Genomic DNA, 15,224 nt, shown 5'->3' with positions numbered 1-15,224 from the left:
CAGGTTTTTCTTCAGCACTGTAGCCAGGCTGACAAACAGTCAGAGCTCTTGTGAGCCAACAATCCCTTTAACGTTAACTAGTAATGACTTCATGAACTTCTTCACAAATAAAATTTTAATCATTAGAGAAAAAATTACCAATAATCATCCCACAGATGTAATATTATCTACAGCTACTCTTAGTACCATTGATGTTAAGTTAGACTCTTTTTCTCCAATTGATCTTTCTGAGTTAACTTCAATAATTACTTCCTCCAAACCATCAACGTGTCTTTTAGACCCCATTCCTACAAAACTGCTCAAAGAAGTCCTGCCATTAATTAATTCTTCGATCTTAAATATGATCAACCTATCTCTAATGATCGGCTATGTACCACAGGCCTTCAAGCTGGCTGTAGTTAAACCTTTACTCAAAAAGCATCTCTAGACCCAGCAGTCTCAGCTAATTATAGGCCAATCTCCAACCTTCCTTTCATATCAAAAATCCTTGAAAGAGTAGTTGTCAAACAGCTAACAGATCATCTGCAGAGGAATGGTTTATTTGAAGAGTTTCAGTCAGGTTTCAGAGCTCATCACAGCACAGAAACAGCTTTAGTGAAGGTTACAAATGATCTTCTTATGGCCTCTGACAGTGGACTCATCTCTGTGCTTGTCCTGCTAGACCTCAGTGCAGCATTCGATACTGTCGACCATAATATCCTATTAGAGCGATTAGAACATGCTGTAGGTAATACAGGTACTGCACTGCAGTGGTTTGTATCATATCTATCTAATAGACTCCAGTTTGTGCATGTAAATGGAGAGTCCTCTTCACACACTGAGGTTAATTATGGAGTTCCACAGGGTTCAGTGCTAGGACCAATTCTGTTTACATTATACATGCTTCCCTTAGGCAGTATCATTAGAAGACATAGCATACATTTACACTGCTATGCAGATGACACCCAGCTCTATCTGTCCATGAAGCCAGATAACACACACCAATGAGTTAAACTGCAGGAATGTCTTAAAGACATAAAGACCTGGATGGCCGCTAACTTTCTGCTTCTTAATTCGGATCAAACTGAGGTTATTGTACTCGGCCCTGAAAAGCCTAGAAATATGGTATCTAACCAGATTCTTACTCTGGATGGCATTACCTTGGCCTCCAGTAACGCTGTGAGGAACCTTGGAGTCATTTTTGACCAGGACATGTCCTTCAACGCACATATTAAACAAATATGTAAGACTGCGTTCTTCCATTTGCGCAACATCTCTAAAATTAGAAATATCCTGTCTCAGAGTGAAGCTGAAAAACTAGTTCATGCATTTATTACTTCCAGGCTGGACGACTGTAATTCATTATTATCAGGAAGTCCAAAAAACTCACTGAAAAGCCTTGAGTTAATCCAAAATGCTGCAGCAAGAGTCCTGACAGGGATTAGAAAGAGAGAGCATATTTCTCCCTTTTTGGCTTCCCTTCATTGGCTTCCTGTTAAATCCAGAATTGAATTCAAAATCCTGCTCCTCACATACAAGGTCTTAAATAATCAGGCCCCATCTTATCTTAATGACCTTGTAGTACCATATCACCCTATTAGAGCACTTCGCTCTCGCTCTGCAGGCCTACTTGTTGTTCCTAGAGTATTTAAAAGTAGAATGGGAGGCAGAGCCTTCAGTTTTCAGGCCCCTCTTCTGTGGAACCAGCTTCCAGTTTGGATTCAGGAGACAGACACTATCTCTACTTTCAAGATTAGGCTTCAAACTTTCCTTTTTGCTAAAGCATATAGTTAGGGCTGGACCAGGTGACCCTGAATCCTCCCTTAGTTATGCTGCAATAGACGTAGGCTGCCGGGGGATTCCCATGATGCATTGAGTTTTTCCTTTCCAGTCACCTTTCTCACTCACTATGTATTAACAGACCTCTCTGCATTGAATCATATCTGTTATTAACCTCTGTCCCTCTTCCACAGCATGTCTTTTATCCTGTCTTCCTTCTCTCACCCCAACCGGTCGCAGCAGATGGCCCCGCCCCTCCCTGAGCCTGGTTCTGCTGGAGGTTTCTTCCTGTTAAAAGGGAGTTTTCCCTTCCCACTGTTGCCAAAGTGCTTGCTCATAGGGGTCATATGATTGTTGGGTTTTTCTCTGTATCTATGAAGCGCCTTGAGGCAACTTATGTTGTGATTTGGCGCTATATAAATAAAATTGAATTGAATTGAATTGAATTGAATTGAATTAAAGTTTATTTTTCATTACATTAGGCCACGTTGAAGAATACTGTGTCTACAACAACTGAATGCGGCGATTTCCATGTTGATTAGCAAACCGTCTGACAAACTCATCCAAATCCAATGCTTTTGTGTGTTTGGATTCAATACTGAGTATAGACAGATTGGACAGTGTTTCCTCTGTCATAGTTGATCGTAAATAGTTTTTAATTATCCTCAAAGCAGAGAAAGGTCCTTTCACAAGATGCACTGCTGACAGGCTACACTACAGCTATTTTACACAGCCGGAACAGTTCAAAAAACACATCATTATACGACTCCAAGAAACTCACAAACTGTAGGAGAGTGGTAGGAACTGTTTCATCACTCTTTGCAAGTCTTTCTAAGACTCGCCTAATCTGAGGTACTTCATGCTTCAGATCGTCAGTATTGGAGTCATAAGCACGGGCAAGAAGTAGTACATCCTCCTCTCTCAAAAATGTGCCACTTGATGGATTTAATGCCTGAACACCTTTCATAATATTACAGTTCAGCCTAGAAAAGCGTCTTTCCATTTCTCCCATCATACAATCTATAACTGGGTAGAATACTTGGATTCTGAACATTTGTTTGCTGTCTGGGTCTGCATGCTGTCCAAGGGTAGAATTAACGAGAGAATCATGAAGTTTTCTTGCTTTCTGTATTGATCGTTTTGGGATGTGTTGGGTTGAAATGCCACTTTTTTCACGTTTCTACAATATCAGTCCACAGGTCATCAAAAAAGAATTCAGTTAGGTAATAAACCATAATAGAATCACTCAATACTTTTCTGAAGAGTGCAAGGCAACCAACAAAATTCAGATCCATTTGAACCAGAATGCCCTTTGCTTCTACAGCTCTCTGTGCATTGTTCTCTGATGAGATCTCTTCTAGTACACGCAAAATTGCAGGCAACCTGTTCACGATATTGCGACATGCTATATGTCTAGAAGACCAACGTGTCTCACTAAGGCACTGCAGTTCTCTTGGTACCCCATGAAACATTTCCTGCTGCACTGTCAGCCATTTCTGATGGACGTAAGATCCAGATATGAATGTGTATAATCGTTCGAGCAAAGAAAAGAAATTTCCTGCATCAGGCACACTTTGGACTGCATCTACTATGACAAGGTTTAAGCAGTGGGCACTACAGTGAATGTAGAAAGCATACTTTGCCACCTCCTTTATCCTAGCTTGTACACCAGAATGTGACCAACTCATCACAGATGCTCCATCATACCCTTGGCCAACAAGGTTCTGTCTGTAGTCCAGCCCATGTTTTTCTAAACAGCCAATAATCTTGCTGGTCAGCCCAGCAGCATCCAGTCTGACTGCCTCTTGAAACCCTAAGACAGCGGTCCCCAACCTTTTTTGCGCCACGGACCGGTTTATGCCCGACAATATTGTCACGGACCGGCCTTTAAGGTGTCGCGGATAAATACATCAAAATAAAACTAGTACCGGTACCGAAAAAAAGAAGATTTATTCATAACACACGTGAAAAAACCCGGGAAAACCGAGTTAAGGATAAAAACGATAACAAAATAACGCTGAAACTGTCACGGTGAGTGAGGTGAGCCGTGTGGAGGAAATGAAGGAGGATCCAAATGCAGGCAGTCATGAAGGTGTAAAGGTGGTTTATTGAACATGAAAGTAAATACAAACGGCAAATGGAGCTAGAACTAAACTATACTGGGATCAACTAAACTACAGAGCACAAACCTTAACGAGAATGACCAGAAGAGACTAACGGCGGACAGCAGGGAGAACACACGGGTGAGACATGGTAGAAACGCAGATGAGGCAGGGTGGAATACACAGACGGACCAGCAACAACAATGACGGAAGACATGACTTAAATACACATAGAACCACAGGGGAATTACACACAGGTGGTGGACACAGCTGGGAATAATCAACAAGACGAGACAAAGGTAAAACTGAACACACTCACATGAGACGCAGACCTTCACAATAAAAAAGGAAACAAAACACACTTTACTAAGACACAGACTAGACAGAGACAGACTTGAAATGACATATGAAACTAAACCCACATCTTAAACCCAGATAAACAGAAACATGGAACTCTAATAATAGACATAAACATTACCATAACACGACAAGAGAACAAGAACACAATCCCTGATGCAAACTTAAATCAAAACACAATAAACTCAAAATACTGGGTCCAACGGACCCAGAACCGTGACAGAAAAACCGATAAAAACCGTGAAAACCATACATTTCACACCTGAGCCTTAACTCTCGCGGCCCGGTACCAAACGACTCACGGACCGGTACCGGTCTGGGGGTTGGGGACCGCTGCTTTAAAACACATCTTTGATCCTAAGGCCAAAAAATGGCCATGCCCCAAAAAGTGCTAAAAAATGTTATATATTAATATTTAATATATTTTCCACCTTAAATGAGTCAGTCTTTTAAAACTAGTTCTGCCTAAAATATTCATATCAAGTATTAATTATATTTTCAGTGTTTTAACCCTTTAAATCCCAGTTTCTTTACATGAGCGCACTGTTTTTTTTAGCCGAAAAAAACAAAAAACTTATATATTTTCCATAAAATACATTTGAAGTAATATTTGGGTGCTATTATAATTAGAACTTTAGATGGGCCAAAGATTGGCACCAACATTCATTTTGATCCGCCATTATTTTTTTTGCATGAGCACAGTAAATATAATGTAATGGTATTCAAATCAATTCAATTCAATTCAATTTTATTTCTACAGCGCCAAATCACAACAAAAGTCGCCTCAAGGCGCTAAATATTGTACAGTAGATCGCACAATAATAAATACAGAGAAAAACCCAACAATCATATGACCCCCTATGAGCAAGCACTTTGGCAACAGTGGGAAGGGAAAACTCCCTTTTAACAGGAAGAAACCTCCAGCAGAACCAGGCTCAGGGAGGGGCGGGGCCATCTGCTGTGATTGGCTGGGGTGAGAGAAGGAAGACAGGAAAAAGACATGCTGTGGAAGAGAGACAGAGGTTAATAACAGATATGATTCAATGCAGAGAGGTCTGTTAATACATAGTGAGTGAGAAAGGTGACTGGAAAGGAAAAACTCAATGCATCATGGGAATCCCCCGGCAGCCTACGTCTATTGCAGCATAACTAAGGGAGGATTCAGGGTCACCTGGTCCAGCCCTAACTATATGCTTTAGCAAAAAGGAAAGTTTGAAGCCTAATCTTGAAAGTAGAGATAGTGTCTGTCTCCTGAATCCAAACTGGAAGCTGGTTCCACAGAAGAGGGGCCTGAAAACTGAAGGCTCTGCCTCCCATTCTACTTTTAAATACTCTAGGAACAACAAGTAGGCCTGCAGAGCGAGAGCGAAGTGCTCTAATAGGGTGATATGGTACTACAAGGTCATTAAGATAAGATGGGGCCTGATTATTTAAGACCTTGTATGTGAGGAGCAGGATTTTGAATTCTGGATTTAACAGGAAGCCAATGAAGGGAAGCCAAAACAGGAGAAATATGCTCTCTCTTTCTAATCCCTGTCAGGACTCTTGCTGCAGCATTTTGGATTAGCTGAAGGCTTTTCAGCGAGTTTTTAGGACTTCCTGATAATAATGAATTACAGTCGTCCAGCCTGGAAGTAATAAATGCATGAACTAGTTTTTCAGCTTCACTCTGAGACAGGATATTTCTAATTTTAGAGATGTTGCACAAATGGAAGAATGCAGTCTTACATATTTGTTTAATATGTGCGTTGAAGGACATGTCCTGGTCAAAAATGACTCCAAGGTTCCTCACAGCGTTACTGGAGGCCAAGGTAACGCCATCCAGAGTAAGAATCTGGTTAAATACCATATTTCTAAGCTTTTCAGGGCCGAGTACAATAACCTCAGTTTGATCTGAATTAAGAAGCAGAAAGTTAGCGGCCATCCAGGTCTTTATGTCTTTAAGACATTCCTGCAGTTTAACTCATTGGTGTGTGTTATCTGGCTTCATGGACAGATAGAGCTGGGTGCCATCTGCGTAGCAGTGAAAATGTATGCTATGTCTTCTAATGATACTGCCTAAGGGAAGCATGTATAATGTAAACAGAATTGGTCCTAGCACTGAACCCTGTGGAACTTCATAATTAACCTCAGTGGGTGAAGAGGACTCTCCATTTACATGCACAAATTGGAGTCTGTTAGATAGATATGATACAAACCACTGCAGTGCAGTACCTGTAATACCTACAGCATGTTCTAATCGCTCTAATAGGATATTATGGTCAACAGTATCGAACGCTGCACTGAGGTCTAGCAGGACAAGCACAGAGATGAGTCCACTGTCAGAGGCCATAAGAAGATCATTTGTAACCTTCACTAAAGCTGTTTCTGTGCTGTGATGAGCTCTGAAACCTGACTGAAACTCTTCAAATAAACCTCTGCAGATGATCTGTTAGCTGTTTGACAACTACTCTTTCAAGGATGTTTGATATAAAGGAAGGTTGGAGATTGGCCTATAATTAGCTAAGACTGCTGGGTCTAGAGATGCTTTTTGAGTAAAGGTTTAACTACAGCCAGCTTGAAGGCCTGTGATAGCCGATTATTAGAGATAGGTTGATCATATTTAAGATCGAAGAATTAATTAATGGCAGGACTTCTTTGAGCAGTTTTGTGGGAATGGGGTCTAAAAGATATGACATCCATGGAGGACTTTTACCTGTGAGCAGGTACTTCTCTCTGTTTGTGTCTGTGCTGGCGGAAATCAATCAATTAATAGTCAATTGATTTTCTTTATAATAACTAAAGCTTCATAAACTGAAATCTGTGTCTATGTTCATCCGATCATTAATCAGTCATTAAATCAGAAGCAGAGGCAGTTGTGTGGTTTCACAGGTTTTATTGATTATATGGAGGATTAGATAATTAATTGAAAAAGGAAATCAGTTCTTTGGCAGCACAAAGTTTGTGGTAAAATAAAAACAAGCAAAACAGAAATGCTACACCTGAAAGCAACAAACTGATCAATAAGTCTGATTAGGTCTGCTGAGGAGGTTAACACCCTGGTCACAAATACTTCTGTATGGTTAATAAGCAGGAAATGGCAGGTTATTGAAAAGCTGAGTCCCTCAGAGAGGACAAAAGATATTGATCGAATAAGAAAACATTAGATAAAAATTCATGTTTAGTAAATCAACACAGCAACTGGAACAGGCAGGAACATCAGGAGAACCTCAGCAGAATGTAAAGAAAACAACAGGGGAACATTAGGAGAACATATCAGTGGAATGTAGAGTCATGTCAGGGCAACCTTTCAGGAAATATTTGGAATATCTTTGGGAGAGCTTAAGAAGACACTGGGGAATGTTTAACTTCAAGTGAAGCAAGTTCCAAATGTAAAAATCTTGTAGAAAAGCTTCAGTGTAACCAACAGTTGATCTTTGGAAACCTTTAAAAAAACTTAGTGGAACATCAGAGCAGTCAAAGATGAGAATTTTCTGGAGAACCAGACTGAATCTTTTGGGACAAAAAGAGTCTAAGAGAATCAAAACCAACCAGTTTAACCAAATAAAAACTCAACATAAACACCAGAGGAACATTTTAGACAACACGTGGTTAGAATTGGGATTGTTACCAGAATACTACAGAAACCCTGGAGATCATGCTGGGAATGTCAGTAGAACCTTGACAGAATGCTTTGGGGATCCTCAAGGGGTCATTAGGGTACTACCAGGTTAACAATATCTAGGGATCTCCTGGGAACCTTAGTGGAACACTGGTATAATGTTCTAATAACCTGAAGGATCAAATTAGGTGAATGCTTGTAGAACATTTTGTAAACCTTCTAGGGGTCTGTTTAGCACCATGTTAACCTTGTGTTCCCTGAGATCTGGATGATTGACAGGTGAGGGTTTAGAACATCACTGGGTTCAACTGGGTGAATGTTTTATGTTTCGGATCAGGCCGATCATCACAGTTACATCAGTCAGCTGCTTAAAAAGAACGCATATCAGCAATAAAAGAAGGAACATAAAAATCATCCCATTCCTGTAGAAACCCCATATCTCCAGGTTCTAGCTTTAGGTTTCAGATCAGTGGAGGAACTAAAGTTCTTGACGTCATGCATACTTCAACCTAAAACACTAAGGAGTGTAACATATACGTGGTTTACAGGATCACATGTAACACTGGACTGGACTGTTTGTGGGGGTTTATCAATACTCAGAAATATATATAAAACAAACCTGAGCTCCGAACTTTAAAGGAACATTTCAACATTTTTGGGTCTGTAAATATGAAACTACAGCAAACAGCTACTAAGACTAGCTTGGCATAAAGACCAGGAACATGGAGATGCCCCGGAGGGCTCGTAGAGGAACTTCAGCAAGCCGTTTATTGAGTGAACTTTGGAAGGATGCCTGGGGTTCTTACAATGACCTTTGGGAATCTTTAAGGAATTAACTGGGGAATTGAAGGAGAACCTAGGAAGAACCTCTGTGAAAGGAAAGCCTAAAAAGAACCCAGGCACACTGAAATGTTAATTTAAGAAGATGAGGACTTTCTGATTGATCGTAGCTCAGGTTTGTTTTGTCACTAATGAAACTCCATTACCAGAGGAGTGTTTAGGATTCATCCACCTTCTCCTCCTCTCCTTTCTCCTCCTTAGGGAGGGTGGAGGATAGAGCATACTCCTCTCCAACTCCCTCCGAAACCACCGACACATCAGCCTCCACCACAACTGACGTCTGCTGCTCTTTCACCACCTCTGTCTCCTCTTCCTTCTCCTCTTGTTTCTCCTCTTCCTTCTCCTCCTCTTTCACTTCCTCCTCCTGCTGCTGCTCGGTTGGGGCCAGCTGGGCATGAACTTCTGTGAAGGAGACCTCCTGCTCAGTGCTGCCCAGTGGGGAGAGCTGGATGTTAGCCTCAGTAGTAAGTGTCTCCCCAGTTGGAGCAGAGGCCTCTGGAAGCTGAGATTCAGAGTTGCTGCGAGGCTGTAAACACAAAATCAAAGATTTGAAATCCAGAGAAACCCAAGGGGAACCTCAGTGGAACACTCGGACATTGTTCAGAAGACTTTGGTGGAACATTCCATGTGGACTGGGTAACTTTAGGGTAACTTTAGGGTAACGTTGTGAGGGGAACATACTGGGACCTAATGGGTACATTGGTGGCGTCTCTGGAAAATAGTAAGAGGAATAACTCTGTACCTTCCTCATGTGGAAGCTCAAAGGTGAAACCTTCAGGCTGGCAGTCTTTTGCTTGATCTTCTCTCTTTGTTCGGCAGAAACGATCTTCGTTCCGATCCTTGTCATCTTCTTCTCGATGTTCTGCCTGGAGAACGCCTTCTTTAGACTGTCCACCTGTAGACAAGGACATGATTACCTGTCTGTGTGACTACTCTCACCTGTCTCACTGTCTTTATTTCTCACCTTCTTCAGGCTGGATCGTTTCAGTTTCTCAGCTCTGGACTTCTCCATGTTCTCCAAATCTTGAGGCCATGCCTCCTCGTCTTCTACCTCTGCCTCCAGCCCAACGTCCTCATCAGATGATAGGTCGATAGTCTGGAGCCCGCCCTCCTGGGAACGGTTGCCATCCAAGCTGCCCGGCTCCACTTCCTCACCTTCCTCCAAAATCTCATCCCGAGGGTATGGAGGAGGATCCTTCACAAAAACACTGGAGGGGATCTCGTTCTCCTCCTAAAGTGGAACACAGGAGAGCATGAGGAGGCTGTCCGGTGATCTGTGGAGGAACCAGAGACCTCTCCTCTGACTCCAGGGGGATCTTGGTGGAACAAAAGGAGAACTTCGAGGTTTTGATAAACCAGGAAAAAAGCAACTGTGCCCAGTGAGGAGAACTCTTTTTTTTTGTTTCACCTCTAGTGGAACCACAGAGACCAGAACCAGAACCAACAAGAACCTGAAGAACCCCAGTAATGAGTGTGCGCAGTGCTGTCCACATAAACACAACAGGGGAGGGCTTACAGAAGAACCACACACAGTAACACACTCTGACTCACACACACATGTTAAAACTCGTGAGGAATGCTGGGTATTTAGGGAGGATGGGAGTGTTTACTGTCAGTGAGAGAAGACAGTGCTGACTTTAAGTATACCGACTGTAGTACTAACTGTAGTATTGACTACAGCTGAGTCCTCCTCACACCTCATAGGTACACACTGATACTGCAGTACTACAGCTTTACTGCACACCGCGTCAGCTGATATCAGCCCCGAGGACAAGCTATGGAAATAAAAACTGACCTCATGACTCTGCTGACTGTCACTATGATAACCAGATCACATGATCACTGTCCATTTTTCCAGTTCAGTTCCCGTAGCAGCTGGTGGCCAAATAAGGCGACCGGCTGAGAGCCAGCTGGACCCTAACAGACCTCCTTTGTTCATAACTACAACTCCCAGCATGCCTCAGAGCTTCTGGTCCAGGTGTGACTCACAAATGACGTTGGGGTGGGAGGATCTTTGTAGCAGGTTGAACTCACCTGCATTCATGCAAAAAAGCACAGCAGAAAACAGGAAATCCTGGATATTCCCGAAGAGGCTCAGAGCAGCTGATGGAGTGCCTGACCTCTGACCTTTGACCCACCTGTACAGGGGTATCACTAACCTGGAAGATGAGGACTTTGAAGTTGTTCCTGTTGATCAAGTGGGCGTGGTTGGCCTCCAGCTTCTTCACCTGCATGCCCTGACGCTCCATCTTATCACGAATCTGCATCAATGCACAAGTGAGAGGGTTAGGGACAGGTGTGCTGTAAATCAGTGCTGTGTACTGACACGTGTCCCGCATACCTGTGCTGGGTTCACTGACCTCTTTCATAGTGACGGACAGCTTGCGGCTTTTGTCCAGCAGTTTGCTGACTGTGTTCGACGTGAAACTTTGACTTTTGGACAGTTTGGTCATGTCAGCCTGGATTCCCTTGACGACGCCCTCCATCTCCACCTGGTGCACCTGAGACACAACCAGCCAATAACCTTGGTTCAATAGTTCATCGGTAACAAAATCTGAGAGGATCCCAGAGATTAGACATTTGAATTCTGGACATTATGCACCATACACATGGTGTGCTTTATTTGCTGTATATTACCGGCTGCTTAGCACTGATTTGAACTTTTTTATTTCATCCTTGTTCTTTTCTGTTTCCCTGTATATGCCGCTCTCTGCACTCTGAATCCCCCTGTAGGGATAAATAAAGTGACTGAAAATCAGGAAACATGTCCCAAGCATAGTTACTGATCCGGAAAAACAAACCCAGGCTGTAGTGCGAGCCTGCGACCTAATCTGCAGTCTGTAGTAAACGTCTGTCAGTGACAAACATGACAGGAATCCACAATTACACCAGAGCTCAACATGTGGCAGCTGCCTCACGTTGGTGTGAGAGCCAGAAAGCGAGCGGTCACAGAGAAAGGAGAATAAGGGTTTTAAAAGAAAATTTGGAGTTTTTGACTGGAGTTTGGTCTGGACTATGACTGAACATAGCTGTTTTTGATCCTGGAAACACCAGCAAGCCTTCCTGTTTCTATTCCAGGATAAACTGGACTAATGTTGAACACTGACTTAAATCTGCAGTTTTTTGTCTGGAGTTTGGTGAGAGCTTCAGGACCCTGTGTCAGAGCTGGAGCCCCCAGGTGTGGCCCTGCAACCTCACCTCCATCTTGTGCTGGTTCTCCTGCACGGCATCCAGCATGTTGACCAGCTTATCCAGCAGCGTGAGGACTGTGATGGCGTTGACGGGACCCTGACTCATCTTCTCCGGGTCCAGTCCCGCCATGAGAGAAGAGGGCGAGGCCGGGTCCTCCTGCTGGTTCTCGGGGTCTACCTGGTCCTGGTCCTGAGAGGGGACCAGCAGGTCCTGGCACTGGTGGGTTTCCGTGGTTACCATGATGGCAGCGTCAAAGCAGAAACTCCAAAATGTCCGAAATGTCCCTGCTGCAGGAAAAGTGCGGAGCTGCTTCCTGAATGCTTGCTCTCAGTGTGTGTGTGTGTCCTGGGCTCTGATTGGCTGTCTCTGAGGAAAACTTTCCGTCTAACTTTCCAACAGTGGAAGCGTCCACACCTTTAACTGCTTCACTGCCACAGCCTGACACAGACTCAGGAAACCTTCACACAGAGACGGGCTTTTAATGTGGAAGGTTCACGTTAGTGTGTCACTTCTTGTCAGGTGTTGTCAGGTGTCTGCTCCTGTCAGAAAGCATTCAATCATTCACAAACTGACCTGAGCAACACGTTCGTGGAGCTGAAGGGTTAACTCTGCAGCCTTGGGGTCTGCCACGCCCACAGCGGAGAGGGCTGTTGCCGTGACAACAGGGCAAGAAGGGCTGTTTGTGTTTGGAGACAGAGAGAAAGGGAGGGAGGGAGTCGTGTCTCTCACTCATGTTTTTAAGGTGAAGTCATCTGGAAGGAAACACTCCCTCTCTCTCCGTCTGTGTGAAGCTCTCTCGCCCACCGCTCACGTCAGACAGGTTCTGTTTGTCGCTCTAACGTCGTTTTCATAAAGTTTAATTCAGCTTTATTTATACTCTGCAAACTCACAACAACAGTCAATTCAATGATACTGTGAGGAAAGCCCCTGCAGTATCAGAGAGGAAACCCTGACAGTCAGACAGCACCTGGCAATGGTGGACAGGAAGAACTCTCTTTTAACAGGAAGTAACCGTCTGCCATGTGCTGTGGTCACAGCAGTCTAAGATCATCACAGGTGTACCCTCAGAGCCCTCCCCAGTCCACAGATGGTCTTTACTTCCTGTCCAGGATCTGCAGAGTTCTCACCTGCTGTCATGTGACTGCTCAGGTAATATGGAGGAAAAATGTTTCCTAAAGAAAAACAGATATCCGAACTAAACATGATGGAGGCGTCCAAGTGAATATAATGAATGTAACGTTGTTTGTATGTGTAACCAGCGCCACCTGGAGGAGGAACTGTGGAAAGGTTGTGGGTGCTTGAGGTCAGCGCTCTCCTGTGACGATGATTAATTTAAACAGTTTAATGAAATGTTTTTATGGTGTAAGGTTTTCACTGATAATCTTCCCTCTGTTGTCCTTTTTTGTTCTTTTGATTCAAACATCATTTTGTCTTGGTGAGTCCGTCCAGCCGTGAAGGACGAAGGGCGGACTCACCTCTTTGTTGTTTCCTTTGTTTGTTTGAGCCACTTCCCTTTACAAACCCTGGTTACAGGTCACACACGGCGCTGATTCTCAGACCCAAACTGTTTGTGGCCCACAGGTGACGATTTGCAGTGCAGGGCCATATGCCTGCACCTTTGGTTTGATATGTGCAGCTGAGACATTAGTAAAATGTGAACGATGGAATAAATAAATTAATCTCTTCTGGGCATTTTGTTCTACGTCTCAGTGCTCAGTCACATATGTGACGTCGTGATGTTCTTTCTATGTCATTGTGGTTCTGTAGCTGGTCTAATTGATTATTTCTGTTCTAAACTCAGTTTTAATTTCACTAAAAACCAGTTTGTCTCTAATCGAAGACATAACTGAGCTACAGTAACGATGTTCACACGTACGGAGATTCACTCAGACTGTCTTTAATATTCACACAAACCAACCTGAAACCCCCTGTTGGTACTGGTGCTGTAATCACTTGATGATGATGATGATGATGATGATTATGTGTGTTGTGGTCAGTTTGATCTGCCCATTGCCGTCATCACAGGTGACCTGAAGCCTGGTCAGAGCTGGAGAACCACAGAGGAAGAACTTGGAGTTCAGCTCACAAAGACAGGAAACAGGAAGACGCTGAGTGTGTTAGAGAGAGGAAACATCTGAATATCTGACGTCAGCTCATTAAAACACATTCACTGTGTCACCATGGTAACACAGGGAGGAGTGTCAGCTTTTATTAAAGTCAGTGTTTGTAGTCCATCAGTGAGGAAGAGGAGGGTGAAAGAGGAAGGAGAGACCACAGCTTCCTCTGACCTGCAGGCTAGTGATGTATCGGTCGCGAACGAAACAGCTCTTACAGTCGTCTCTTTGAAGTGAACAACGCGAGCCAGCTCCTTATTGGGAGCCGTGGAGTTTTTTGTCTTTCTCTCACCCTCTCTCGCACTTTTTTTCCGCTTCACTCCACACGTTAGCCTTGTGCTTTGCGCTGGGCAGAGGGGGGAGGGGCAGTAGTTACACTCAGTAGCACAGGAACAGAGCGGGAGGGAGAGAGAGAGAAAGAGAGCCAGGGACAACAACGTCACATTAGAAAGGTATAGTAATCATCCACAACTATTTTCAGTTGCAGATGATAAAGGATTCAGAAAGTGTATTCATGCAGGCCCATATGACAGAGAATATGCATCTTCTTTTTGTTTTCATATTTTAATTTATATTTAATTGTGTTGTGGTTTGCAGTGTTTTGTGTTGTTTTACTTTAAATTAGTTGAAAAGGAAAAAGCTGAAAATTTAAATAGTTAAAAGTTGAAATGTGAATAGTTGATTTTTGTATTATATGATTTATTTATTACATTTTATGTGAATTAATGAAAGTATATTTACGGTGGCCCCTAGAGACAAAGCACGTACAAACTCCAAAATACGTACGAACTCCAAAACATGTAAAAACTCCGAAGCACGTACAAACTCCAAAACGTACAAAACACAACAGAAGTGCTCCAGGATGCTAGGGGCAGTGTTTTGTTACCTAGTGGCTACACAAGCCAGGAAGTACCAGCGACCGGATTTGGTGTGTGGTATTAACAGGTAAATGAACTTTTTTTTTTAATTATTTGAATATATATGAGTGCTTGTGTATAAATACACAAACAATACACATATGCTTTCAATTGTGTAATTTAAGTGATCTAGGTAGCTCTGTTTTGGAAGTTCAGTTAACGCTAGAAATGTGTTTTGGAGTTTGTACATGCTTTGGAGTTTGTACGTGTTTTGTCACTAGGGGCCACCGTATATATTTATTCATAAGCATATATTAATATAATCAAGTTTCTTTTTACATTAGTAATTCCTTTTGTGCATAATTGTATATTGTTGTTAATAATAAATTAATTACAGCAACAA

General features: G+C 42.9%; 1 protein-coding gene across 1 annotated transcript; it reads right to left on the bottom strand.

The window, feature by feature from the left end:
* Nucleotides 1-7,072: 7,072 nt before the first annotated feature.
* On the bottom strand, nucleotides 7,073-12,213 carry cavin2b (caveolae associated protein 2b). The gene is made up of 6 exons (XM_004575598.5): nucleotides 11,857-12,213; nucleotides 11,019-11,159; nucleotides 10,818-10,919; nucleotides 9,623-9,889; nucleotides 9,401-9,553; nucleotides 7,073-9,184 (listed from the first exon to the last, which is right to left on the bottom strand). The coding sequence occupies exons 1-6, from the start codon at nucleotides 12,088-12,090 to the stop codon at nucleotides 8,816-8,818; spliced, it is 1,266 nt and encodes a 421-aa protein (XP_004575655.1). The 5' UTR covers nucleotides 12,091-12,213; the 3' UTR covers nucleotides 7,073-8,815.
* Nucleotides 12,214-15,224: the final 3,011 nt, after the last annotated feature.

The sequence above is a fragment of the Maylandia zebra genome, linkage group LG15, assembly GCF_041146795.1.
Source record: "Maylandia zebra isolate NMK-2024a linkage group LG15, Mzebra_GT3a, whole genome shotgun sequence".
In the NCBI taxonomy this organism is placed as follows: Eukaryota; Metazoa; Chordata; class Actinopteri; order Cichliformes; family Cichlidae; genus Maylandia; species Maylandia zebra.
Note: the sequence above shows the minus strand (reverse complement) of the source record. Positions and strands in the feature narration are given on the sequence as shown.

Coding starts and splice junctions, on each gene's coding strand:
- cavin2b (XM_004575598.5), bottom strand. CDS start 12,090: ATGGTAACCACGGAAACCCACCAGTGCCAGGACCTGCTGGTCCCCTCT. Junction 11,160..11,856: donor AGAACCAGCACAAGATGGAG/GTGAGGTTGCAG, acceptor GTTGTGTCTCAG/GTGCACCAGGTGGAGATGGA. Junction 10,920..11,018: donor TGTCCGTCACTATGAAAGAG/GTCAGTGAACCC, acceptor GCATTGATGCAG/ATTCGTGATAAGATGGAGCG.